Source organism: Ammospiza nelsoni, chromosome 23 (genome assembly GCF_027579445.1).
Source record: "Ammospiza nelsoni isolate bAmmNel1 chromosome 23, bAmmNel1.pri, whole genome shotgun sequence".
NCBI lineage: Eukaryota > Metazoa > Chordata > Aves > Passeriformes > Passerellidae > Ammospiza > Ammospiza nelsoni.
The window spans coordinates 4,232,808-4,258,351 of NC_080655.1; the positions used below are offsets into that span (position 1 = coordinate 4,232,808).

At 47.2% G+C, this 25,544-nt stretch overlaps 2 protein-coding genes across 5 annotated transcripts; one reads left to right on the forward strand and one right to left on the reverse strand.

Annotated features, from left to right (window-relative positions):
• Positions 1–719: 719 nt before the first annotated feature.
• YOD1 (YOD1 deubiquitinase) lies at positions 720–5,685 on the reverse strand. The gene is made up of 2 exons (XM_059487911.1): positions 5,456–5,685; positions 720–4,880 (listed from the first exon to the last, which is right to left on the reverse strand). Exons 1-2 carry the CDS (start codon positions 5,661–5,663, stop codon positions 4,174–4,176), a joined length of 915 nt encoding a protein of 304 aa, XP_059343894.1. The 5' UTR covers positions 5,664–5,685; the 3' UTR covers positions 720–4,173.
• A 731-nt stretch (positions 5,686–6,416) lies between these two features.
• On the forward strand, positions 6,417–25,457 carry PFKFB2 (6-phosphofructo-2-kinase/fructose-2,6-biphosphatase 2). Of its 4 annotated transcripts, XM_059487811.1 has the most exons (16): positions 6,417–6,580; positions 7,161–7,286; positions 7,378–7,474; positions 7,781–7,847; positions 7,971–8,045; positions 8,144–8,200; positions 8,612–8,736; positions 10,204–10,411; positions 12,811–12,957; positions 14,405–14,509; positions 15,161–15,290; positions 16,718–16,780; positions 17,313–17,386; positions 18,682–18,900; positions 20,556–20,619; positions 21,990–25,457. In XM_059487811.1, the coding sequence occupies exons 1-15, from the start codon at positions 6,517–6,519 to the stop codon at positions 20,580–20,582; spliced, it is 1,584 nt and encodes a 527-aa protein (XP_059343794.1). In that variant the 5' UTR covers positions 6,417–6,516; the 3' UTR covers positions 20,583–20,619; positions 21,990–25,457. The 4 variants fall into 4 exon arrangements, with proteins under 4 accessions (XP_059343794.1, XP_059343795.1, XP_059343796.1 ...); XM_059487812.1 differs by lacking the exon at positions 20,556–20,619; XM_059487813.1 differs by lacking the exon at positions 14,405–14,509.
• The last annotated feature ends 87 nt before the right edge of the window (positions 25,458–25,544 follow it).

The following is a 25,544-nucleotide window of genomic DNA, read 5'->3' on the forward strand; positions in this document are numbered from 1 at the left end:
CTTTATTTTCTCTGTTTCACAAAAAGGAGCTGGAGAATGTAGTTAATGCCTCCTGTTGCACAGCATTTATCAAACATTCCTACGGCCAAGAAAGGTTTTATTTATTAAATAAATATTTATTATATAAATATTATGACATAATATTTATTTATTATCTCTGTTTCACAGAAAGGAGCTGGAGAAGGGAGCTGAAGTGTTCCCATTGCTTGCTTACCTTTAACACCAGAAGCGAGAATGCAGCTCTCAAGCTTTAACAGTTTCCCAACATTTTCCTCAAGACTTTAAATTAAAAATAATAAACAAGAATAATAAACAAGGGCACTGTGGTCCTGGACAACCTGATTTTGTTAACTCCTCTGTTTTATTCCTGTTTCAGGGGGACAGCTGAAACAGCAGGAGCGATTCCACCAATTTGCAGGAATTTTATTTGCAACAAACCTGACAGCAGTTTTAGAGCTGGACGCAAAGTCTGATTTAAAATGCAGGCAGACATTTAATTGCACGGCAGCTGCAATTTTGCAAACAGCAAGCTGACAACTTTCAGTTCCTCTGGTGGAGCTCCCTTGGCAGGGAGAGGCTGCAGGGCTGGCCCATGGGTGGGTTGTGCAGTGAAATCAGGCACACACAGATGATTCAGCACCCAGCCTGTGGCAGCCTGATTGCTCAGAACCTCCTGCAGCAGCACAGAATTTCTGCTCTCCTCATTCAGCCCCTCCCCAGAGGAGAACAAACACAGCACTGCAGGGTCAGACAGGTTCCAGCTGCCCCAGAGCTGGGATATTCTCCAGGAGAGCAGGATGGGCACAGGACACTGTCCCCAAACTGTCACAATGGCCCCCCGTGACTGTGCCCAGGGAAAGGTGCTGATTTGAGATGTACCACGGAACAGGATGTTCCTTCTCTCAGTGCTCTTTTGATAGGAGTTTGCTCAGAACTTCAGAATTGGGTTTGTCCTTCAGAAATTCCAGTTATTACTGATTTTCTCCCCAAACGCCTCTTTCAGTCTGTTGCACCCATGGAGTAGATCTGTGTAATACTGGACACAAATATTTGTGAAGTTGGTTTAATAATTTGTATACAAGATTCTGGAGGGATGTAAAACTCTCTTTACAGCTGAGTCCTGATATCCCAGGTACCACATTTCACAGAATCCCAGAGTGGTTTGGTGTGGAAAGGATCTTGAAGCTCATCTCATCCCATTCTGTTATTCAGAGTTCATCCCACCACTAGAAGAATGCCATTTTTGGGATAATTCCCTGACTGTGTCATTAAGAGCAGGAAAATCCTAGTTAAAACATATTAAAAAACACTCTAGTACAAATTTTTAAAAAAGAGTTGTACTTTAAATCTATCCAGTTGTGACTTGGAGGTACTTTTTGTTTGGGAAAGTTTAGGAGAAATTTTTCTTGCAGTCAAGGAAAGTTTAGGAGAGTAAGGAGAAATTTTTCTTGCAGTCAAGGACTTGTTCTTTGTCAGCCTGTAACAATATCAACTTTTACCACCACAAATTACAGGTATATCTTTTTTTAACCAAAGAGATTTTATTTTTCTAGGCAACAAAAGAGAACATCCAAGCAGTGATAGTGACACGTTCTCCCTCCAAGGGAATTGATTCTCTGGTAGCAGATTCCCAATGCAAACATGATCTAGCAAAGCTCAACACTCTGGATTAAATAAAGCTCATTTTTCAAATACTGCAACTGAGAAATACCAGAAAAAAAAAAAAAAAGTTTCACACACTTAAGAGAAATCCATCCAGGACACAAAGCTAAAATCTAAGGGTTGCTCCCCAAAGTCAAGGCAGACAATAAATATGGATCTTCCACTTGTGTTTCAAAGACACCTGGTGCACCTCTCTGAGGTAGGTATTGTGTCCATGTGGCAGATGGCAAAGGGGAGGATCAGCTCCTCGTCCCAGGGTGTCCCTGCTCCCCTGGGACAGTCAGAGCACACCTGGGGCTTGCCAGTCCCTTGGTCTCGTTCCTAGCCAGTATTTCAGCTCCAGTAGTTCTAACACAGTGTCATCTTCAAGTTCCTTTGAATTGTCAGGTATTTCTGGAGGTTTGTAAGCATCAGCTTCTACAGGGCTGGGTTTAATGTTGGGTTTGGGGGGGTTTTATCTTCTTTTCCTAATGACAGGCTAAAAGCAGAGTGGGGTTTAACACTGGAAGCTAAGTGGCTTTCTATAGGGAACTCCCACCAGTGCTAATGTGTGTTTTAATACTGAATTAAAAACAAACCCAGTCCACAGTGCTCTGGGTGATTCCTAGAGCTGGTGAATTATTCATGCCTTAATTCAGCAAAGCACTTAAGTAATTATGTTCTTTCTTCTGTAAAACCCTCCTGTATTTCAAGATCTCTGCTGAGAACCAGAAATGGGATTTTAGCAGAAAAGGTGATGTGGCCGCACCAGTTTGATCAGGTGCCTGAGGGAACAGAGCCCTTTCAAACTGGGTTTTAGGTTAAACCCACGTGGGGTTTATTTCTGCCTCAGTCTGAGGATGCTCCTTCTTGTTCCCCAGTCTAAAAGTGCAAGGAAGGTCACTCAAAACAGTAACAGAAGAATGGCAGGCAAAGGATACTTTAAAATTCAAGAAACAAGGATGTGTTGCAGGCATTTCAAATTAAAAAAAAAAAAAAAACAAACATAAATCCCCTTCAGTAATATGCACCTTTACAGCACCTTTTAAAAGCCCTCAAAAGCACTTGCTGTTAAGCTTCACAACCCCACTGTGAGGTAAAATAATTCCAATTAAACCTTAAATTTCACCTTCCCTGATTCTGAACGGTCCAAGGAGTGGGGAACTTTCCCCAGCTTATTTTCATCTGAATATTCAGCTGTGACATTTCATTATCACAATGAAAGTCTTGCTACTCCACAGTCAGTGGTGACAAATCAAACACATTAAGGCAGAAAGCAGATGGAATTTCAAGCCTCCCTTCTGGCTCTGGCCTTCAGAGGGCAAAACTTTTTACCAGCAGAGTGAGAACTCAATCTTAAAGTGCTCATTCACAGTATTTGGAAACTGGAACAGCTTAGTAACACCATGGCCTTAATTGGCTCTACTCAAGTAAAATATTCAATGTAGTCATTTAACAGATGCAAATTAAGTCACATCCCTAACTAGTCACTTCCCTCTTGCAGGAATTCCCAATGCTATTATGAAGAAGAATCCCAAGTATTCCAGGCAACATGCTTATGCTCTGATGCAGTGTAAACACCAGGGGGTTCAGAGTTATTTTTCAAGCAACTAAAAACTACCTACGGAGGATTAATAAGTTTTATTCAACACTTATCCATCTACTCATTAATTTAAAGGCTACCTTAAAGCTTAGAGGCCATTGCTTTCCCTAAAGTTCTCAGCACACAAACTACACAGGCTATTCCTGATGGTATAGGGCAGCTCAGAGATCCTTTTTCCATTGTAAATTGTATTTTTTATATTGTACTTGGTATTTCCATTATAAATCATGCACCACACGAGCAGTTTCCCCTCTGAGAGCTGCTCATATGTGCAGAGCCCAATTCTCAGTGTGAGTGGTGCTGATATGTGTGTTTGCCAAAGCCTCAGATTAACTGAATTCCCCTGAAAATGTACAATCAGCACCTCAGAGGTGGATTTTACAGCAGTGTTGGTGTAAAATCCTGGCTGAGGATTTTACAGCAGTGCTGGACAAGCCTGGCTGTTTCTGTCTGCTCAGATCACACATTCAGCACCTCAGAGGTGAATTTTACAGCAGTATTGGTGTAAAATCCTGGCTGAGGATTTTACAGCAGTGTTGGACAAGCCTGGCCGTGCCTGTTTGCTCAGATCACACACTCAGCACCTCAGAGGTGGATTTTCCATCAGTATTGGTGTAAAATCCTGGCTGAGGATTTTACAGCAGTGCTGGACAAGCCTGGCTATGTCTCTCTGCTCACACACACACACACACACAGAAGATGATGAAATCAAGGTGTGGCTGCCACTGTCCACCACCAGCCCAAGTGCCATCCCTACTCCCAAACCTGCGCATTGACCACCATGAAGTTAATTTAGTTAATTAGTTAATAAGCTTTTCAAGCTCTGTGAACGGAATTTTATGATTACAAACAGCTTATCTGGGACTCCAGAATCTGATTCCAGAGCGCTGAGGTAGTCGATGGCACCCTCCTCGTGCTGCTGAGAGAGCTCACACCTCCCCAAAGTTGGTGTGTCCGGTCTCCCTGGCGTGCTCCCTGGCCTCCAGCTGCCCCGTCAGTCCCTTCTGGCACACCATGCAGCGCAGGGCGAAGCGATTCACATCCGTGAACTGCCTCTTCCTGCGGGCTTCATCCGCCAGCTCCAGAGCCTGGGCCAGCACCACGTCATCGCTGCTGGGGAAGATGGTCTGGGGAGGAAGGTCCGAGGAGGGCAGGCGGCGCTCCAGCGGGTCGTAGTGGATGCCGTCGTAGATGAGCAGCACGCGCTTGCTGTAGCCGGCGTCCTCGCCGAAGCGGTCGATGCGCACGGTCTGCGTGTCCACCACGCAGATCTCGCACTGGTAGAACTTGGAGAGGATGGAGACCTCGATGGCCCCTCCCCAGGTCTCCTCCCTGCGGATCCAGTCACAGTATTCCCGGTTGGTTTTGCCCAGCACGGCCTCGCAGTACGACTCGGGGTCGCTGGCCACGATCTGCGCGATGAGGTTGCGCATCTCCGGCGCGCAGCCGGGGTCGTACACGCCGCCCTCCACCACGTAGAACACGCTGGTGAACAGGCAGGAATTGTCTGCTGGCACCACCCTCCTGACCAGCACGGGCACGGCTTCCCTCACGGGCTGGGACATGGCTTTTTTGGCCACCACCGGCGAGCCGGGCTCGGGTTTGGATGTGTCCTCTTCCACGATCAGAGTGTCACCTGCCACACAGGAGGAGGGACATAAAGGGGGGGACTTAAAGCCGGTGCTGCTCCTCCAACACAACAACACGGCCGTGCTGGCATTACTGAGAGTCACAGAAGGGAATCACAGAATGTTTTGGGATAATAAACATCACCCAGTCCCACCCCTGGCAGGGGCAGGGACGCTTTCCACCAGCCCAGGCTGCTCCAAGCCCTGTCCAGCCCGACCTCGCACACCTCGCCCGTTTCCCCCAGCTCGGTATCCCGCCGGGAAACAGCGTCGCCCAACAGCCGCCGGCACCACAACGGTCCCCGCGGGACTCACCTGGCCTGGCCCGGACCCCGTCCCCTCCAGCCCCGCCGCTTCTCCCTCCGGACCCCCGGGACGCAGCCAAAGCACCGGCGGCGAGCAGGAAGCGCTGCCGAGCCGGGCGCTGACGCCTCCCCCGGCAGCAGGAACCGGCCCGACCGCCGGTTGATGAGGGGCGTGTGCGCCACGGCCTCTTTAATTAACGTAATTACAGCCGGCGGGGCGGCAGAGCCCTCAGAGCGCCGCCCGCCTCCCTTCTCCCTCCGCCCCGCGGGGCCCTCACCCGAGTGGATGCCGAGCTCGCCCAGCCGCCGCTCGCCGTCGCTGAGGTCGAGGCTGCGCGGCGGGAAGCCGAGCAGGAGGCGCTGCGCGGGCGCGGGCACTCCGGTGAGCGCGGCGAGCGCGGCCTGCATGTCGCGGAGGCGGGAGTGCGGCGACAGCCCCGGCAGCGCGTGCGAGCCGCTCCGGGCCTTGCAGCGCAGCCGCAGCATCCTCGGGGCCGCCGCCGCACCGGCCGCCGCCGCTTCCGCTTCCGGCCCGTGCCCGCCCCGCTCTCGCGAGAGCACGCCGAGCCCCACCCCCCCCCTCCGCAGCCGCAGCAAGCGGCCAATCAGAGCGCGCGCGGCGCCCGGTCATTTGCATAGCGCCCTATTTTTGCATAGCGCGAGGCTCATTTGCATAGAGCCCTTGTCATCGGTACGGCACGCCGGGCTTGTGATTTGCATACAGCAGGTGACACCGCCCACTTAATTTGCATGCAGCCGGACCCCTCCTTGCCATCTCATTTGCGTCGCCGTGATTTGCTGTCCCCTCCCTTCCGCGACGATTACCTCCCATTTGATTTGCATAGCCCGCCTGGATTTGCATAAAGGAGCGAGCTTCGCTCCCCTTTCATCACCGCCCATCTCATTTGCATGGCGCGCGTGCTCCGCTTCTCCTCCCGCCCCGCCCACCGCCCTTTCGGTCTTATTTGCATACAGCGCACGGTTGCCCCGCCCTCCAGATCTTATTTGCATACACCGCGCGGCTCTCCCTCCCTCCCGGTCTTATTTGCATGCAGCCAACGGTTGTCCCGCCCTCCCGGTCTCATTTGCATACAGCGAACAGTTGCCCCGCCCTCCCGGTCTCATTTGCATACAGCGAACAGTTGCCCCGCCCTCCCGGTCTCATTTGCATCCAGCGCGCCCCCGCGCGCGTGACGCGGGCCGCTTTTTCCCGCCCCGCCGCGCCCCTTTTCCCGCGTGTTCGGTGCCCGGTTTCCGTTCGCCGCCGCTCCGCCGTGCGCGCGAGCCCCGCCGCTCATTTGCATGCGATTTGCATGCGGCGGGGCGGCGGAGCGGAGCCATGTCGGCGGCGCTGCGGGGCGGCGGCGGGGCCCCGCGGGGCAGGGCCGGCGAGAAACAGTGCTGTGAGTAACCGCGGGGCCGGGAAGGAACGGAACCGGCACCGGGAGGGGGGGATAGGGCTGCGCGTTCGCCCCGAGCCTCGCGTCCCTGTCCTGGCTGTCTCCTCCCGCGCGGATCCCGTCCTGTCCCCTGCCCTGCTGTCCCCTCCCGCGTTTCCCTGTCCCCATCCTCCCGGATGCTGCATCCATCCCCATCCCGAGCTTTTCGCCCCAAATCCGCCTCTCCGCGGGCGTTCTGGGAGCCGGCTCGGGCTGTTCCCCGAGGGAACGTGACCGTTTTGTTAAAAACATCTTTGGTTCGCCCTTGACGGTGCTGCCCGGGCGGGAAATGCTGTTAACGCTGAAAGCCCCATTAGGCAGCGGTGCTGCCTCATTAACAAACACCTGGAGACCACAGAGCGGTCACAGCAGCTCATTAATGACAAGGACACAAAGCCAGCCCGTCCTGGGATGCTCGTAGGTGTTTATCCACCAGGAGATGGGATAACGCCGTGCTGAGTCTCACTTTATGCTCTCCAGCGCCCCTGATGCCGTTTTGGGGTTGTTTGGGGTTTTTTTGGTTTTTTTTTTTTTTTTTTTGCAGCATGGGCTTCCTACATGACCAACTCCCCGACGCTGATCGTGATGATCGGGCTGCCTGCCAGGGGCAAGACCTACATGTCCAAAAAGCTCACCCGCTACCTCAACTGGATCGGGGTGCCCACCAGAGGTAGGTGGCTGTGTGTGGGGACACCCCTGTCCCGTGCTGGCACATCCCTGCCAGAGGAATGTCCTCACCCTCCCCTCTCCCGTGTGTGAAGTGTTTAATTTAGGGGTGTATCGGCGTGAGGCAGTGAAGTCCTACAAGTCCTACGACTTCTTCAGGCACGACAACAAAGAGGCCATGGAAATCCGCAAGTGAGTCCCTGGCAGGGCTGGGGGCACTGGAGTTTTGGCAGGCTGTGGGTGTGAGGAGCAGAAAATAACCCAGAGTCCCTGGGGAAGGGAAAAGGAACAGCACAGGCTGTGCAGGGATCCTGCCAGGGATGGACGTGGGAGTTTGGGGTGGCACAAAGCTCAGATCTTGGTGCCCCAAGATTTTTGGGGCCCTTAGGACGGTGCAGGGCTGTGAGGGAGGTGCTTGAACCCCTCCCTGCTGGCTCAGAAGCTTTGCTGTGGGAATACTTTCCATCAGCTGTGACCATCCCTATTTCTGTCCCGCAGACGCTGTGCCCTGGTGGCTCTGGAAGATGTGAAGTCTTATCTCTTGGAGGAGTGTGGGCAAATAGCTGTAAGATCCTCTGCACTAAAAATAGCTTTACGTCAGGGCAGTTCAGATCTGGAGTGTTCAGGCACCCGATTTGGGGTTTAAAAGGCTTAAGATGCTCAGTGCTCCTTCCTCGTTTTCTGCCAGGTGTTCGATGCGACCAACACGACTCGGGAGCGCCGGGACCTGATCTTGAACTTTGCTAAGGAAAATGCTTTCAAGGTAGTGCTTTAACTGTGTGTGTGGTTTAATTTGCAGTCTCTGTGGCTCCCTGGCACAGGAGTTTTGGCTCTGAATGTGCTCCCTTGCCTTTTCCCCAGGTGTTTTTCGTGGAGTCTGTCTGTGATGATCCAGAGGTCATCGCTGCCAACATCCTGGTGGGTGCTGCCCTTCCCAGGCTGGGCTGCTGTGGGAGTTTGGGTGCTCAGTGCAAGGTCACAGGCTCAGGGAGCTCCCTCTTGCCTTTCACCTGCCCAATAAGCAGCTGGGATTTGCAGGTTTATTAAAAGCCAGAGATGCCGTTATGTGAGAATGTGGGAATGGAGCGGAGCTGGGAATGGGTGACCTTGAAGCTGTGCTGGCCAGGGAGGGAGGGCAGAGCTCTGAGCCAGGGTGTCTGTCAGGGCCAACCACTTCAGTGCCTTAAGAGTCGCCCTTTGTTTCCTCTCCAGGAGCAGGTTTTTCGTCGGGGCAGCGTTAAACAATGTGGATTTGTTTCAAAAGGGGGGAATGTTATTCATCTTTTGTTCTCTCTTGAGTTTGCTAACTCACAGCTGTCTGTTGGGCAGGAGGTGAAAGTTTCCAGCCCTGACTACCCAGAGAGGCACAGGGAGAATGTGATGGACGATTTCCTGAAGAGGATTGAGTGCTACAAGGTCACCTACCAGCCCCTGGACCCGGATGCTTATGACAAGTAAGCAAATCCCTTGGCACATCCCTTAGCAACATGAGCTGCTTTGCTGTCAGGGTGCTCCAACACCTCTGCCCTCCCCAGGTGTGGCTGAGTGCAGGTGAATCACAGGTCCCCAGTGAGATTTGAAGGGATTTTTCTCTGTGTGCAGGTGGATCACAGGTCCCCAGTGGGATTTGAAGGGATTTTTCTCTGTGTGCTGCAGAATCACAGGTCCCCAGTGAGATTTGAAGGGATTTTTCTCTGTGTGCAGGTGGATCACAGGTCCCCAGTGAGATTTGAAGGCATTTTTCTCTGTGTGCAGGTGAATCACAGGTCCCCAGTGAGATTTGAAGGGATTTTTCTCTGTGTGCAGGTGGATCACAGGTCCCCAGTGAGATTTGAAGGCATTTTTCTCTGTGTGCAGGTGAATCACAGGTCCCCAGTGAGATTTGAAGGGATTTTTCTCTGTGTGCAGGTGGATCACAGGTCCCCAGTGAGATTTGAAGGGATTTTTCTCTGTGTGCTGCAGAATCACAGGATGGTTTGGGTTGGATGGGATCTCCAAGCCCATCTCTAAGAGCCATGGGCAGGGACAGCTCCCACTATCCCAGGCTGCTCCAAACCCTGTCCAGCCTGGTTTTGGTCACTCCCAGGGATCCAGGGGTGCCCACTCAGGGCAGGATTTTTAAGCCCAGCAGTTCAGTGCCTGTCCTACCTCCTAGAGGAGCAGTAGCTGGGTGACACCAGGTGCTCCTGCCTCATTTTTCAAACCACCCATGTGGGTGTTTTTATTTTATATCCACTGCAGAGATCTCTCCTCATTAAAGTGGTTAACGTGGGCCTGGTGAACTGAGTGCAGGATTACATCCAGTATAAAATTGTCTATTACTTCAAACAAGCCACCCATGTTTGGTGGTTTTATTTTATTTTATATCCACTCCAGAGATCTCTCCTTCATTAAAGTGATCAACATAGGGCAGCGGTTCCTGGTGAGCCGAGTGCAGCACTGTCACAGACGTGTTTTATGAAAAATCCTTTCCTTAGGATTTTTTCCTCCTGAGAAGCTGAGATGAAAAAATCCTAAGGTTTTTAGGAACAAAATGTAAACAATGGTTATCTGCTGCTGTGGAATGCAACAGGTGCATCTGTGATTGGTCTCATGTGATTGTTTCTAATTAATGGCCAATCACAGTCAGCTGGCTCAGACACTCTGTCTGAGACAGAAGTCTTTGTTATCATTCTTTCCTATTCTATTCTTAGCCAGCCTTCTGATGAAATCCTTTCTTCTATTCTTTTAGTGTAGTTTTAATATAATATATATCATAAAATAATAAATCAGCCTTCTGAAACATGGAGTCAGATCCTCATCTCTTCCCTCATCCTTGGACCCCTGTGAACATGGTCACACAGGGCTACATCCAGAGTAAAATTGTCTATTACTTCAAACAAACCACCCATGTGGCTGTTTTTGTTTTATATCCACTGCAGAGATCTCTCCTTCATTAAAGTGATCAACGTGGGCCAGAGGTTCCTGGTGAACCGAGTGCAGGATTACATCCAGAGTAAAATTGTCTATTACCTGATGAACATCCACGTGCAGCCGCGCACCATCTACCTGTGCCGCCACGGCGAGAGCGAGTACAACCTCCTGGGCAGGATTGGAGGGGACTCTGGGCTGTCACCCCGGGGCAAGCAGGTATGTGGGAGCCAGGGCTGATGCCTTGGAGTGGTTACCCTTCAGTTTTAGCTTTTGGGTTTCTCAGATTCCGTGCTGGCTGAGTGTGGGGCTCTGAGCTTTGTATGAGGTGTTGGCACAGATGTGTTTTATGAAAAATCCTTTCCTTAGGATTTTTTTCTCCTGAGAAGCTGAGAGGCCTCAGGAACAAAATGTGAACAATGGTTATCTGCTGCTGTGGAATGCAACAGGTGCATCTGTAATTGGTCTTATGTGGTTGTTTCTAATTAATGGCCAATCACAGTCCAGCTGGCTCAGACTCTCTGGTCAGACACAGGATTTTGTTATTCCTTCCATTCTTTTCTTTTGCTTGCCAGCCTTCTGATGAAATCCTTTCTTCTATTCTTTTAGTATAGTTTTAATATAATATATACCATAAAATAATAAATCAGCCTTCTGAAACATGGAGTCGACATTCTCATCTCTTCCCTCATCCTGGGACCCCTGTGAACAGCACCATAAAGTGTTAGTAAGTTCTCTTCACAGAATCACCCGGTTGGAAGAGATCTTTAAGATCATTGAGTCCAACCCAGCCCTAACCATGGCACCCAGTGCCACATCCAGTCTTTTTTTAAACACATAGGAATGGTGACTCCACCACCTCCCCAGGCAGCCATTCCAGAACTTTATCACTCCTTCAGTAAAAAACTTTTTCCTAATATTCAACCTAAATTTCTCTTGGTGCAGCTTGAGACTGTGTCCTCTTGTTCTGTCGGTGCTGCCTGACACATTCAATTCCTTGACAATTCCTGACCTTTTCTCAACACTTTTATCATCTATCATTTTCTCTCTACAGCAGCATCTCCTTCATATTCTGTCCTAATCACTGCAGAATCATCTGCTTTGGCTTTCACTACATTTGCATCACCTTTTCAGTCTTTACAAATTATTGCAGCAAATTCCTCTTCCTGGGCCAGGCTGATCCCCCAACATCCCTTTCTGAAGCCTTACATAACTTAGACTTTCAAAATAAGACTCAACTGAAAAATACAGTTTAATAGAATCAGAGAATGCTCCTAAGTACAGTTGAAAAAGCAAAGCAGAAATGTTGGAAATAATAACAGAATATAAGTAATATCTTATTGAAAATATATTCTGATATAAACTGTATCTGGTTTTTCAAACAGGGTAGTTAGACTAAAGAATCTTTTTCCAGCTGGGGAATCAAAAAGCATAAACAAGAGTGAATTGAGGGGAGCAGAGCAGGGACTTCATGACCTGAAGCTGTAATTGGACAATTAACCCCAATATGGAAATGGACCAAAACTTATAAAAGTGTAAAAACTCATGACTGGGACCCATCCTGGGTGTAGCCCTGTCCAGGCTCTTGTATCCTTTAAAGGCTTTTCAATAAATACCTGTTTTATTGCCTTTCAATAAATACCTGATTTATTCTTTTTACTCTGTTCCAGATCAGTCTGGGGCTGGACAAGACTAAGAAAATAAGAGTAGATATTTATTAAAGGCCTAAATAGTTACACCTTGGGCAGTCAGAAGCTGCACCCAAGATGAAATGATGGTCATGAGTTTTTTCAGACTGAAATAAGTTTGGTCCATTTGCATATCAGGGGTTAATTCTGCAATTACAGCTCCAGGTAATGAAGTCAGATACCCCCAGTTCACTTTTGTTCACCCTTTTCTCCTTGAATTCCAAGCCCAGAGGGATTGTTTTGCCTGAAAATGTGAAGATGGTAGTTAACCCTTTAAATGGAGTTTAGAGTTAGGCACAAATGCAGTACAGGATTTGAAAATTATAAAGGTTAAAGTAAATTAGAAAGGTTAAAATCTGAAGGCATCAGGCTCCACATCCCCAAGTATGCTCTGAGCAGGTGCAGCTCCCCTGCCCCCTCAATGCCTTAGGATTTTAGCTTTTTTGCATTTAATATATTTGTAATCCTGCAGTTCTTTATTGTATAACTGTAAACTCCATATTCACTGTGAGCTGCTGCTTTCCCATTTTGGGCAGACACAGCAATTCCTCTCCAGGCCTGGAAATCAGGGACACCCCACTGCGTCAGGCCCCAGAAATGGAAACAAAAGTGAGTTGTGGGCAGCAAACTGAGAGTAAATTACTTCATTATCTGAGGATAAATTATTTCATTACCTGAAGCTGTAATTGGAGGATTAACGCCCAACATGCAAATAGACCAAATTTATAAAAGAGTGAAAACCTGTGACCTATAGACCATTTTTGGGTGTAGTCCCCTTGTGGGGCTTTTCCTGCCCTAAATACACCTGAATATTTATATTCAATAAATATACCTGCTTTTTTATTCCCTTAATTTAGTCCGACCTGTGTTTTTAGGAAGCCCAAAAAGGCATCACCCTCCCCCTAACCTCCCTGGGGCTTTTCTCCCCAGTTTTCCCATGCTCTGAAGAAGTTCATTGAGGAGCAGGAGATCGTGGACCTGAAGGTGTGGACGAGCCAGCTGAAGAGGACAATCCAGACAGCAGAGTGCCTGGGGGTGCTCTATGAGCAGTGGAAGATCCTCAACGAGATTGATGCTGTGAGTGAGAGGCTGCTTAAAAAAACTCAGCTTTTCTAGGTGGGGAACGATGCTTTAAGCCAAATTAATCACCATAAACCCAGCTGATTTATGTTGGAACCCTGGATGGTGAGAATTTTCAATTTTCTGTGCAGAGCACTGCATTTGACCTGTGGAGAAGGCTTCCAAAATTGATTAACAGCAGTGAGATTTTGGGTGTGTAGTTGGTTAGAAGTGTGTAATGCCACAGGGCAGAAAATGTAGAGTTTAGGGTTTTAGAATATAGTAATAAATATGAAGGTTTTAGGGCAGAGACAGGTTGTTGTTCTTTACCTTCTTCTTCATGGATTTGGGTGGGGAATAATGTTTAAAGCCAAATTAATCACCATAAACCCAGCTGATTTATGTTGGAACCTTGGATGCTGAGAATTTTCAACTTTCTGTGCAGAGCACTGCATTGGACCCAAGACTGTGGAGAAAAATTGATAAATAGCCCTGGGATTACAGGTGTGAAGTTGGTTAGAGGTTTGTAATGTCACAGAGTAGAAAACTTAAAGTTTAGAGGTTTAGAATATAGTAATAAATATGAAGCAAGATGGAGATTTTAGGGTGGAGACAGGTTGGTGTTGTTCACCTCCTCCTTTTCCTCCTCCTTTTCCTCCTCCTTTTCCATGGGTTTGGGTGGTATTTTATAATTTAACAGAAAAGTCCACACTACAGGCTTCGAGAGATCAGTTATTGGGTTAAAAAGAAAAATAATCTAGGTATCATTTCTTAATTAAATAGTTTAGCCTTAAAAACCTTATAACAAAAAATAATTTACCATTTTATACCTTCCTAATAAAAGATTACAGGACTCATTGCTGTGAGGCTGTAGCACTAATAAGAAGCAATAAACACCAAAGTCTAAACATCTCAAGTGCCTTCAATCTTAACCCCAACAAAAGCAGAGAAAAAACAAACAAACCCCCACAATTTCTGTTGATTTATAGCCATGTTTTTGTATTAATGGAGCTCAGCCTTCCAGGATGGGGTTTGGGGTGGTTTTTAGAGGGCTGAGAGTGCTCAGAGCTGCCAGGGGATATATTCCAGGTGGTGTGGAGGAGGAAAAGAGCACTGAACATCCCAGACATCTGTCACACCCTCCTGCCTGGCCAAAGGTTGCTGCTCCCACTCTGATTCCCTCAGGAAATTGCAGGCTGGTTGCTGGGGAGGTGAGGGCTCATTTGTCATCCCTGGCAAACACCAGGGATGTAATCTTTTTTTTTGGTTTTGAGATAAAAACCAAAGCCCAGCCTCTTCAAACCAGCCTGGCACCCACACAGGGGCAGGGCTGGGTCACTTGCAACACCTAAAATTTCCATGCCAAAAAGGGATCTTGGCCTCAGCCTCTGCTTTTTGTGCCCTCCCTGCCGGCCCTCTGATGAAATGAGGTTTGTTTGTGGTAAGCAGTTTTTCCGTCCCTCAGGGGGTCTGTGAAGAAATGACCTATGCAGAAATTGAAGCCAAGTATCCAGAGGAGTTTGCCATGAGGGATCAGGAGAAATATCTTTATCGTTACCCTGGAGGGGAGGTGAGGACCCTAAAAAGCAACAACACACAGTGCAGTGAAAGAAACATTTATGTGGGGGTTGGACTTAAAACTGATTCCATTTGAAGTTATTCTGCCAATATCTGTATGCAAAATTGCAGATTTTCATCCCAATGAAAGCATTAGTGTTCCCAGTTGTCTTTTGGGGGAAATGTTTCTTGATTTCCCCCATTGGGGTGTGCAGATCCATTTTCAATCCATTCATTTGGCCGCTTGCTGGGTGCTGCCCTCAGACACCACCTAGGGGTTTCTGCATCCCAGAATTGTCACTGAGAAACCACCTGGGAAACAAAATTATCCTGGGTGTGGCCTGGAGTAATTTCTGGCTTTGCTTCACAACCTGTTTAAATGAATCATTTACTATTTTATTTGGTTTTTTTCCCTGACTGCACTCATTGAGTTCCCAGTAATCCAAACCCTCCCAGAGTCTGAGGCTTCTGACACCAAATTTCACTTTCTGCTGTTGCCTTTTTTTGGCTTTTTTTTGTACTATTTTTACCCCACCACCCATAACCTCCTTGAACTTTCTGCTGCTTTGACTGATATTTCCCTGAATGTGACTGTGTTAATTGCCACCTCTGTTTAACCCTGTGTTTACACAACCCCTTGACCAGTTCCTGTTTGGTTTTCCAGTCCTACCAGGACTTGGTGCAGCGCCTGGAGCCAGTAATTATGGAGCTGGAAAGGCAAGGAAATGTCCTGGTTATCTCCCACCAGGCAGTTATGAGGTGCCTCCTGGCTTATTTTCTTGACAAGAGTGCAGGTACAAAAATAAAGGGATGGCTCCTGTCCCCGCTTCCCCTCATGGGGTTTTTGGGAGGGTGGTTTGCAATGACTGGGTGGATTTTTTATTTTATTTTATTTTATTTTTATTCTATTTATTTTTATTTTTATTTTATTTTTTATTTTAATTTTTTTATTTTTATTTTTTTAACCAGGTGGGGGTTTCTTAACAAACTGTTTAAAAAAGGAGGAAAGGAAATGTTTCAGCAGTGGTTTAACCTCATGGGGTTTTGAGAGGGTGCTTTGGAATGACTGGGTAGATTTTTATTTTATTTTTATTTTATTTTATTTTATTTTTTAAATTTTTATTCTATTTATTTTATTTTTATTCTATTTTTTATTTTTATTTTGTTTTTATTTTTATTTTTTTAACAAGGTGGGTTTTTTTAACAAGCTGTTTATAAAAGGAGGAAAGGAAATGTTTCAGCAGTGATTTAACCTCATGGGGTTTTTGGGAGGGTGGCTTGGAATGACTGGGTGGATTTTTATTTTATTTTATTTTATTTTTTTATTTTTGTATTTTATTTAATTTTTAAAAATTTTATTTGTATCTTATTTTATTTGTATCTTATTTTATTTGTGTCTTATTTTATTTGTGTCTTATTTGTATCTTATTTTATTTGTATCTTATTTTATATGTATCTTATTTTTATTTTATTTTTATTTTAATTTTATTTTTATTTTAACAAGGTGGGGTTTTTTTTTAACAAGCTGTTTAAAAAAGGAGGAAAGGAAATTTTTCAGCAGTGGTTTAACCCTTGAATTCCAGCAGTGCAAGGAGAATGGTTTGGGTTAAAAAGACCCTTAAAAGGGTTTAATCTGAGAGCCTGAGTGCCATCCACTGGCTCTCACTCCCAGCATAATTCCCATTTAATCCTGGAATAGTTTGGGGTAAAAGAACCCTTAAAATGGTTTAATCTTGAGTGCCTGAGTGCCATCCACAGGCTCCCATTCCCAGCAGAATTCCCATTCAATCCTGGAATTATTGGGTTAAAAAGACCCTTAAAAGGGTTTAATCTGACAGCCTGAGTGCCATCCACAGGCTCTCACTCCCAGGACAATTCCCATTCAATCCCAGAATGATTTGGGTTTAAAAGACCCTTAAAATGGTTTAATCTGGGTGCCATCCACATGTTCTCATCCCCAGCACAATTCCCATTCAATCCTGGAATTATTTGGGTTAAAAAGACCCTTAAAAGGGTTTCATCTGAGTGCCATCCACAGACCCTCACTCCAAGGAAAATTCCCATTCAGTCCTGGAATGATTTGGGTTAAAACGACCCTTTAAAGGGTTTAGTTTGACCCTCTGTGGTGGGCAGGGACATCCCAGTGCTGCTGTGGGACTGGGGTGGGGACAGGGGGGCTGTGGCATCCCAGGTGACCCCAAAACACCTTTTTGTGCCCTAGATGAGCTGCCCTACCTGCGCTGCCCCCTCCACACCATTTTCAAGCTCACACCTGTTGCCTATGGTAAATAACTGCTTTATTTTCATTTTTAATTTGAATTCCTCTCCTGGTTTGTGTGGGGGGAAGTTGTGGGAGGTTTGGGTCCATGTGTGGCAGCACCTGGCCATGCTCTAGAAGCTTTGGTAATACATCAAGAGGTTATTTCCTGGTTAATATACAATAAATTAACAAGGAAAAGGGTTCTGGGGGGGTGGGGAGCAGATGTGGAGGTGCAGGGTCTTCTTCCCTGACCTCTCTTTTAAACAATTGGATTTTCCCAATTTTTCCTGTTTTTTTTCCCAATTTTTGTGGGCCAGCAGGGCTGTGCCTCCAAACTTGGGGTGCAGTCAGTTAAAATTGGCTTTTCTGTGCAGCCCAAACAACTCAGGGCTGTGCTCTCACACTTAAAAACCACCAAGTGTAAAATTCTGTTTGCGGGGTGAACTGTGGATTTATGATCTGTGTTATTTTTATAAATAAGAGATTCATTCCTGTGCATTTTCCCTGCTGTTTTGTTAATAAATTACTCATATAAATTTCTTTCTCTGGGGTGAAGGCTGCAAAGTGGAGACAATTTCCATGGGTGTGGAGGCAGTGAACACCCACCGGGAAAAGCCCTCCCTGAACTCAGTAAGTTTTGCTGCACCTCTCTGGCCCCACCTTTTCCAAAACAAGCCACAAAACACTTAAAACACTTGCTAGAACTGCCTGGTGCCTTTCAGTGAGCAGAAGGATTCTCTATTTTGGGAGAAATAACCCCCAAAAATCGGAATTAATTTTAAGGTGCCTCCCAGGCCAGTGGGGATATTTTTCAGAGCTGTTGTAGGGAACAGAAATGGGCAAATTTAGGGCATAAGATTATAAACTCCAGGTTTTGCTCTCAGTTGTTAGTGTGGTGTTTGTTGCTGATGCTATTGGTAATTTCAAAAAGTAATTTGGCAAAAGGGTTAAAGTGGGTTTTTCTCCTTGTCTTGATGAGTTTTCTCTTTCTGAAATCCTCTCTCTGCCATTGTTTAAATGACTGTTGCCATTGTTTAAATTGCTATTTAACCTTGTAACCACCTCAAAAGTCTGGGGGAGATCTCTGAGGGCCTTGACTTTGCAAACCCTGTTTTCCAAAGAGACTGTAAGGAAAACCTCAGTGATTGCCTCTAATTAATTCCCCCAATTAGAGAGCACAAACCAGCTCTGCTGGCTCACAGGAACTCTGAATGCATCTGATTTTAGGTTTTATCCATTCAGGCTTTTTGTTGTAGTTTATGAAGATCCCTTGGGCTGGGATCTGGTTATTCCTTTGTGCTGAGGGAATGGGGAAATTGGGAACCTGCAGCTGTGCCTGGAGGCTCTGTCAGGTGCCAAACTGAGGACATTGGGCATGATTTGTGTGGATCCTTGTGGTTTCCAGCTCACAGGGAGTTGGATTAGGTGATGCTTAAAGGTTCTTCCAACCCCAACCACTCTGGGATTTATCACTTTTCCAACTTCTCTGTGACCCCTGCATGGAAATCATTGCTGCCCACTTGGAGGCTGCTTCTGTTCTGTGCTTTGCTTGGGTAACACAGCTGTTTTGGGGCAGAAGAAGCAGGAAGAAGGGAGAGTTTTCTATTTGCTTATTTTTTTTTTCACTTAAATTCTTCGTGCAGAGAGAAAGAAAAACAAACAAACAAAAAAATAAGAAAAAACCACCACCTAAACAGAGCCACCTAAACAAAACAAAAGTCCCAAAGGGAAGTAAAACTGCTGAAAAATCACTTTGCAGTTGTCTCCAAGCTGGATGAAGTTGTTTCCAAGCTGGTGCAGAGCTGGGGAAGGCCCAGCCCGGTGCGGGGTCACTCAGGGAGGGCTGCTGGCGGTGTGTGACGTTCGTGCCTTTAAACTCTGGTTCCCCCTTTTCATTCCTGGTGATTCCCTCTGTGTGGGATCAGCACGAGCTCCCCAGCAGCCAGAGCCCTGTGAGGATGAGGAGGAACAGCTTTACCCCGCGGGCCAGCGCCGACACCGTAAAGCGCCCGCGGCACCACAGCCTGGGCAGCAAACCCCTCCACCTGCTGGGGCCTCTCCCATCCCTGGATGCTCGAGGGCCTCTCCCATCCCTGGAAGCTGGAGAAGGGGCTGAGCAGCCACAGCTGGAAGTCTCTGTCCAGGTGGTACCATCGCTTTGCTCTTCCTCCCCACCATTGCCCGAAATCCAGGCCCTGCCCAGGAGCTTGAGCAGGGTCTCTGTTTCTGCATGGAAATTATCCAGCCTGGGTTGGATTAATTGAAAAAGCCCTTCAAAACCAACTCCAAAACATCCAAATTCCCCAATCCAGCTGAAATTGTGGTGCCAGTCTTTCAGAGTCAGGCTCCACACAGGCAGGTTTCCATCAGTGCCACGGGGTTTTGGCATCCCTGGAAGCTCGAGGGCCTCTCCCATCACTGGAAGGTCAAGAGGGGCTGAGCAGCCACAGCTGGAAGTCACTGTCCAGGTGGTGCCATCCCTCTGCTCCCCCTCCCCACCATCGCCCAGGGTCCTCCCCAAAATCCAGACCCAGGATCTTGAGCAGGGTCTCTGTTTCTGCATGGAAATTATCCAGCCTGGGTTGGATTAAGGACAAAAAACAACTGAAAAACCCCTTCAAAACCAACGCCAAAACATCAAAATTCCCCAATCCAGCTGGAATTCTGGTGCCAGTTTTTCAGAGTCAGGCTCTACGCAGGCAGATTTCCATCAGTGCCACAGGGTTTTGACAGGGGCCTCTCCCATCCCTGGAAGGTCAAAAAGGGGCTGAGCAGCCACAGCTGGAAGTCACTGTCCAGGTGGTGCCATCCCTCTGCTTCCCCTCCCCACCATTGCTCAGGGTCCTCTGTTGAATTTGCAGGCAACCCCAACAAGGGAAGAGATGAGAATCTTGACTCCTTGTTTCAGAAGGCTGATTTATTATATTATTTTCTATTATATATAACTATATATTATATTATTTTATATTATTTCTATTATATTATTTTTGTATATATATAATATCGATTTTATATATATTATATTAAAAGAAAATTATATATTAAAACTACACTAAAGAATAGAAGAAAGGATTTAATCAGAAGGCTAGCAAGGAAAGGAAAAGAATGATAATAAAATCTTGTGACTGACCAGAGAGTCTGAGCCAGCTGATGGTGATTGGCCATTAATTAGAAACAACCACATGAGACCAATCACAGATGCACCTGTTGCATTCCACAGCAGCAGATAACCATTGTTTATATTTCGTTTCTGAGGCCTCTCAGCTTCTCAGTAGAAAAGATCCTAACAAAAGGATTTTTCATAAAATATGTCCGTGACAGTCCTCTCCGAAATCCAGACCCTGCCCAGGATTGTGAGCAGTGTGTCTTTTTCTGCATGGAAATTATCCAGCCTGGGTTGGATTAAGAAAAAAAACCAACTGAAAAACCCCTTCAAAACCAACCCCAAAACACCCAAATCCCCCTATCTAACTGGAATTGTGGTGCCAGTTTTTCACAGTCAGGCTCCACCTGGGCAGGTTTCCATCAGTGCCACAGGGTTTAATTCTGGATAGGGTTTTGCTTCTGGGCTAAAACCTGATTGGAAAAGTCATCAATACCCACTTTGTCCCAATTTTTTACTGCAGCCCAGTGCTGTCCCTGCCTTCTATCACCTCCTGCTGCAACACAACCCTGCCCTGGGCTCACAGGAAAATTTGGGGCTGCTTCACTCCTCCCTCGTTTGCTTTGCTGCTTTTCCTATTTCAGTCTCTGTAAGATGCACTTTGAGCCCTGCTGTGCTTCTCTGTTTCCTTTGCAGCCTCCAGAGGGAAATGCTTGCCTCTGAGCACCACTGCAAGCAGCTTGGGTGTGCTCTCTTTGGGGTTAGTAAGTTGGATTTCTCTTGATTCCTGTTGCATGGAAACTACCCTGGGCAAAGACAAACCCATGGAGCAGAAGGAATCTTGTGCTGGATAAAACCTGAGGTTTTGGGGGACCTCAGTGGGGGCTGAGCCTGCTGATCCAGGGGCTCCAACTGGGCTTGGCTGCTGGAAATTGTGGTTTTAGCCCAGCTTGCTCCATGCCTGGAGCAGGACATGGGATGGATCATGGTGCTGAGCAGGGCAGGATCCCAGCTGAGTGTCCCAGGACAGGGTGTGGTGACATTGCTGCTCTCAGGGATTTTGTAGGAGTCTCTGGATTGTGGATTTGTCGTTGATTTTCACTGTCTGAGTGTGTTCCTGGTGTCTCTTGGGCCCTGAGTGAGGCAGAGGAAGGAGTTTAATCAAAGCTCTCTATTTGTTGTGGTTAATTTACAAGGTGGTCACTGTGATGGTTCTTGGGTGGTTCTGGCAGTGGGATTCCCCATGGAGAAGGGGAATAAAAGTGAGAAACCCTGAGTAACCAACCTGCCTCCCTATTCCTGAGCTTCTCCACCTCTCTGAGCTTGTGTGGGCTCAGGCTGAGATGGGAAAACCCTTCAGGGTTTGGCAGGAGGCTGAAGTGTCACTACAGGACACAAAACAACACCAGTGCACACTGCTGCTCTCAAGGTGAAGAAGAAAAGGGAAAGTTTATTTTCTGACTCCAACATTTATAAAAGTGACCCTGGATTGGAGGGTGACAGTGCCCCCTCTCCAATGACACTGGGCAAACCAACAGTCCATCAAATTTCTCTTCCTCCATAAAAGAATGCAAAACAATGAGTTATTTACAGAAAGTGTGTGAGAAAGTTTGCTACAAGAATATAAACATCAGAAGGCTTAGAAAATCTTAAAAAATCACTGAAGGGTGATGTAAAGAATGAAACAGGTCTTTGTGTGTCAGACAATACCTTTTCCTGACTTAGAGATGGGGCAACTGAGAGGTGTTTAAAAACTTTTATTCCATTTTCAGTCTTATTTGAAGGGTGAGACAACACAGATATTATAATTCACACTATCACAACCAGAAGCCAATTATTTCCTAATTACAATACACTATAAGCATTTCTTGGCCTATCAGCTTTTTGCCATGCCATGCTGTAGATGTCTTAAAGCCAAAAATGTAAAACTACCCTTTGTGGGTGTCACTACACACATTTTCCATATTTTTGTGCTTGGATGGAAGGGATGCAGCAAATCCTGAGGTGGTTCCTGCCCTGGGCAGCAGCTCCATGGAGCTGGCCTCACCTCTCCATGAGCTGAGCTGCCTCCTGCTTTACCCCCTCCTGCCTTCCTTGCTGTGACCTCTCGTCTTTCTCTTTTCCCTGCAGAAAATGGCCACTTTGGGCGTGTAGGAGTTCCTGCTTTCCCCTTGGATCCAGCTGGGAATTCCAGCACCAGGAGGAGCCGGGGCTGGAGCATCCCTGGGGCACCGTGAGCCACCCTGGCCAGCACTTGCCTTGAACTGTGATTCTAGAGCCTGTCTGTGTCTTTTTTTTCTTTCCAAATGCTGCAGTGTCTGTCCATGGGGCTGGAGATGATTTCCTGTGGAGATTTTTCCAAGCTGCTTTTAGTGCTCCCAAGCCAGCGCATCCCCGGGTGTTGAAATCGTGTCCCACGCCTTTCCTCCTGGCCAGGAGCCCAAATTAACCACAGTGGGAGGACAAAATAATCATGTTTTCACTCGCTGAGGCAGCTTTTCTTTGGAAAAGACATTTCCTGGCCAAATCCCCCGGGTTTTATTTCTCCATTTCCAAGTTATTTCCAAGTTCAAACTCAATTTTTTTTCTGGTTTTCAGCCATCCAGGGAGCTCTTGGTAGGGTTTGACTTTCCCTCCTTGAGTGCTGCTGTGAATCCCCCAATCTGAGCCAGTTCCTTTTGGCTTGGATGTTTGTTCCAGGCTTTTTCTTGGATCTGACACCCAGAAATCCATCCCATGGGCTGCCTCCTGTGAGGGACAGATGGGAATGAACCCTCCTGCCCCTCTCTGGGATCAGCACTGCTCCCAGTGCTTTAAATCCCATCTCAACCCCTATTTTAGCTTCTCCTCCCTACCAAAACTCCATCCTCTCACTCATTTTTCCTGCATTTTTGGGGTGTTTTTATCCATTTACCCCCAAAAATGGGAGCATGGCTGGGACCAGCAGGGCTCCTGGGCAGGGTTTGCAGGAAGCACAAGGGTTTTTACCAGTTTTCTTTATTTTACACCAAATTTTTAGGCCCAACAACAAGCTTTTAACTTGCCTCTGAATAAGCTGTGAATGTTCCCAATGCTGCCTTTCATAGTTTTAAGCTGTTGTAGAGTTTGCAGCTCTGTGTGGCCGTGTCTTAACTTAAATCCTTCCCTTAAATCCCCACCAAACCCCAATTTTCAGTTCTCTCCCACAAGTCTTGACTTGCATTTTGCCAAACTCCATTTTACCCCACTCCAGCTGTTCTTGCAATAAGGGCAGGACCCTCAGGTTGGGTGAAAAAAGGAACATTTGGGTCCAGAACAAAAGGCTGTTCTGGACCTGCTGTTCCCAAATGACTCCAGGATTTATCTGAGCAATTCTGGGCCCCAGAAGTTGCTTATTTTAATGTGTAAATAAATGTTGGATATACCCACAGCAGGGAAAATATGCCCTGGTTGTGGAGGAGCTCAGCAACCCCAGAGCTTGAGGCTTAACCTGGGCATTTTGAGCTCAAACTTGGTTGTTTTAAACACTCCCAGAGTTGTAATTTGATAAAACTGAGATAGAGAGGACCAAGGCACAAATCTGGACCCCTCAGGATTTCTGAGAAGCGGAAAAATGTGTTGATCTAAAGCAGTTGTGCCACAAAAGGGTGAAATTTGCTGGTGAAAAATTGAGTTTCTATTTGTTTTTCTCCTCGGGGTTTTCCCCCCCAGGTCTGGTTTTGGATTTTAAATGTTTTTATGTTTAGAAATAAACCAGAAAAAATAAAAAAAAATGTTGAAGGAAGAGATTTAGAGCCTATCCATGGCAGTCCTGACTGTCACACTCCAAAGTGCTCTGAACGCACAAACCCGTCCTTGTCAGGCTGGCTGCTCTGACCAAATCCCTCCTGCTCTGGAAAAAGGAGTGGAAAATGTACTGTAGGGTGTTTACACACAAAAATGCTGGGATAACTTGCTGAAGAGTTCAAGATGTTCATATCACTGAGCAGTAAATGATTGTAAGGAGACAAAAAAAAAAAATCTATATTTTTACCTGCTGGGATTTGTGAATGTCGCTGTTGATTTGTTGTTGGTGGTCGTGACTTTTGTTTTTTAATCACTGCTGAAAATCTGGTGTTTTGCAGTTTGGCTCCTTTTGGGGGCTGTGGGGTGGAATTCCATCTTTCTCTGCAGTGTTTGTGCCTCGGTGCTTTAATTAAAGCTTTTTCCTCCTGCATTTTTAGCCTTGAGAAATGGTTTAAAGCAAACATACCTGGAGCAGAGCAGCAAATCTGGGAGCAGATCATTGCCCTGAGGGGCTGCAGGGCTGGGGTGATGCCAGTGGGCACCTCCTGGCAGCTCCCTGTGCCAGGGATTTCCTTGAAACCACCTGATTTCCCTTGGCACTGGGCCTGCAAACACCCCAGAACAAACAGGCCTTGCACAACGAGGGTTTTTAGAGATGTTTTTTGGTGGAACAGCTCGCGCTGTCAGTGGGGTCAGTGCCGCGGCCTGGTGGATTTGGGGGTGTGAATGTAAATTTGGGGGTGTGAATGTGAGCCTGGCACCTTCCTGAGCATTTCCCCAGGACTTGGGGAGGGTTTTGTGAGCCCCTGAATTTCTGTGCCTCTGTTTCAAGCAGCACAGGTGGAGCTGGCTGCTGTCACCTTCAGTGGGGCCTGCCTGCCCCTGTGTGTGTCACTGCAGAGAAAAAGGAGTACTTGGGCTAAAAGCTGCTCTTAAATCTGGGAAAAACTGCAAAATGGGGGAAAAGAGTTCAAGCCAGCCTGGCTGGCTGCTCTGTGTGCACTGATGTGACCTCAGAGCTGTCACCTGTGCCAGGTGTCCCCTTCCCAGCAGCTCGGGTGGGTGACACTGAAACCCAGCCCGGCCTGGCTGCCAAGGTAGTAGGAGAGCTGGGAATGTTATTGAGATGAGGATTAGTGGGATTCCTAGCAAGGATGGGCTTGAAAATTGGTCAGAGGAGCTTCAGTTCATGGTCAGGTTCAGGGGGTGGTGCTTGGAGCGATGGGTGGTTTGTTAGAGGGGGGATTTATTGATACCAATGACAGAAGTTTGGGCCGGATGATTAAAGAGAAAGTGTGTCATGATAAAAAATGAGGGGTTGGGGTTTAGCTGAGGCATATCATTAAGGAGGCCTCTCTTTATTTTAAAAGGCTACTGCTGGTTCATAGCTCCTTAATGATTAGGGTGATACCAGAGAGGATCAGCTTTCCAAGCTGGCCAGGGGAGTGGGTTCTACTACCATTGGTATCACAGCTGAGGGAGGAGAGGCACCAGCACCAGCCTGGCCAGGGCCACCTGCCCTGGGGGTGTCCCCAAGGCTCACCCTGTGCCCCTCTGAGGGCGAGCAGTGCCAATGCCACCCCTGCTGCTGTCCCCCTGCTGTCCCCCTGCTTCGTTTGCACTGCCGCTCTGCCTGCATTGTTTGGTCAGATGGATCTCACCCAGCTGCTTGTGAACTTTCCTGTTCTGCTGCCTTCTCTAAGTGGTTTATTTTTTTTTAGGTTTAAAAGCTGCAGTGTCTGTTTGTGCTGTGCATTGTGTGCTCTGTGCACTTGAGCATAAATATCTGTCAGTGTTTATTTGCAATAAAGAGACTTAAAAAAACACAGATAATGCCCTCTGTTCTTTTCCATTGTTTGCTCTGACTCTCCACTGGGTGCTGGTTTTCTGAGGGGCTCAGAGAGTCTCTGGGATGTGTTT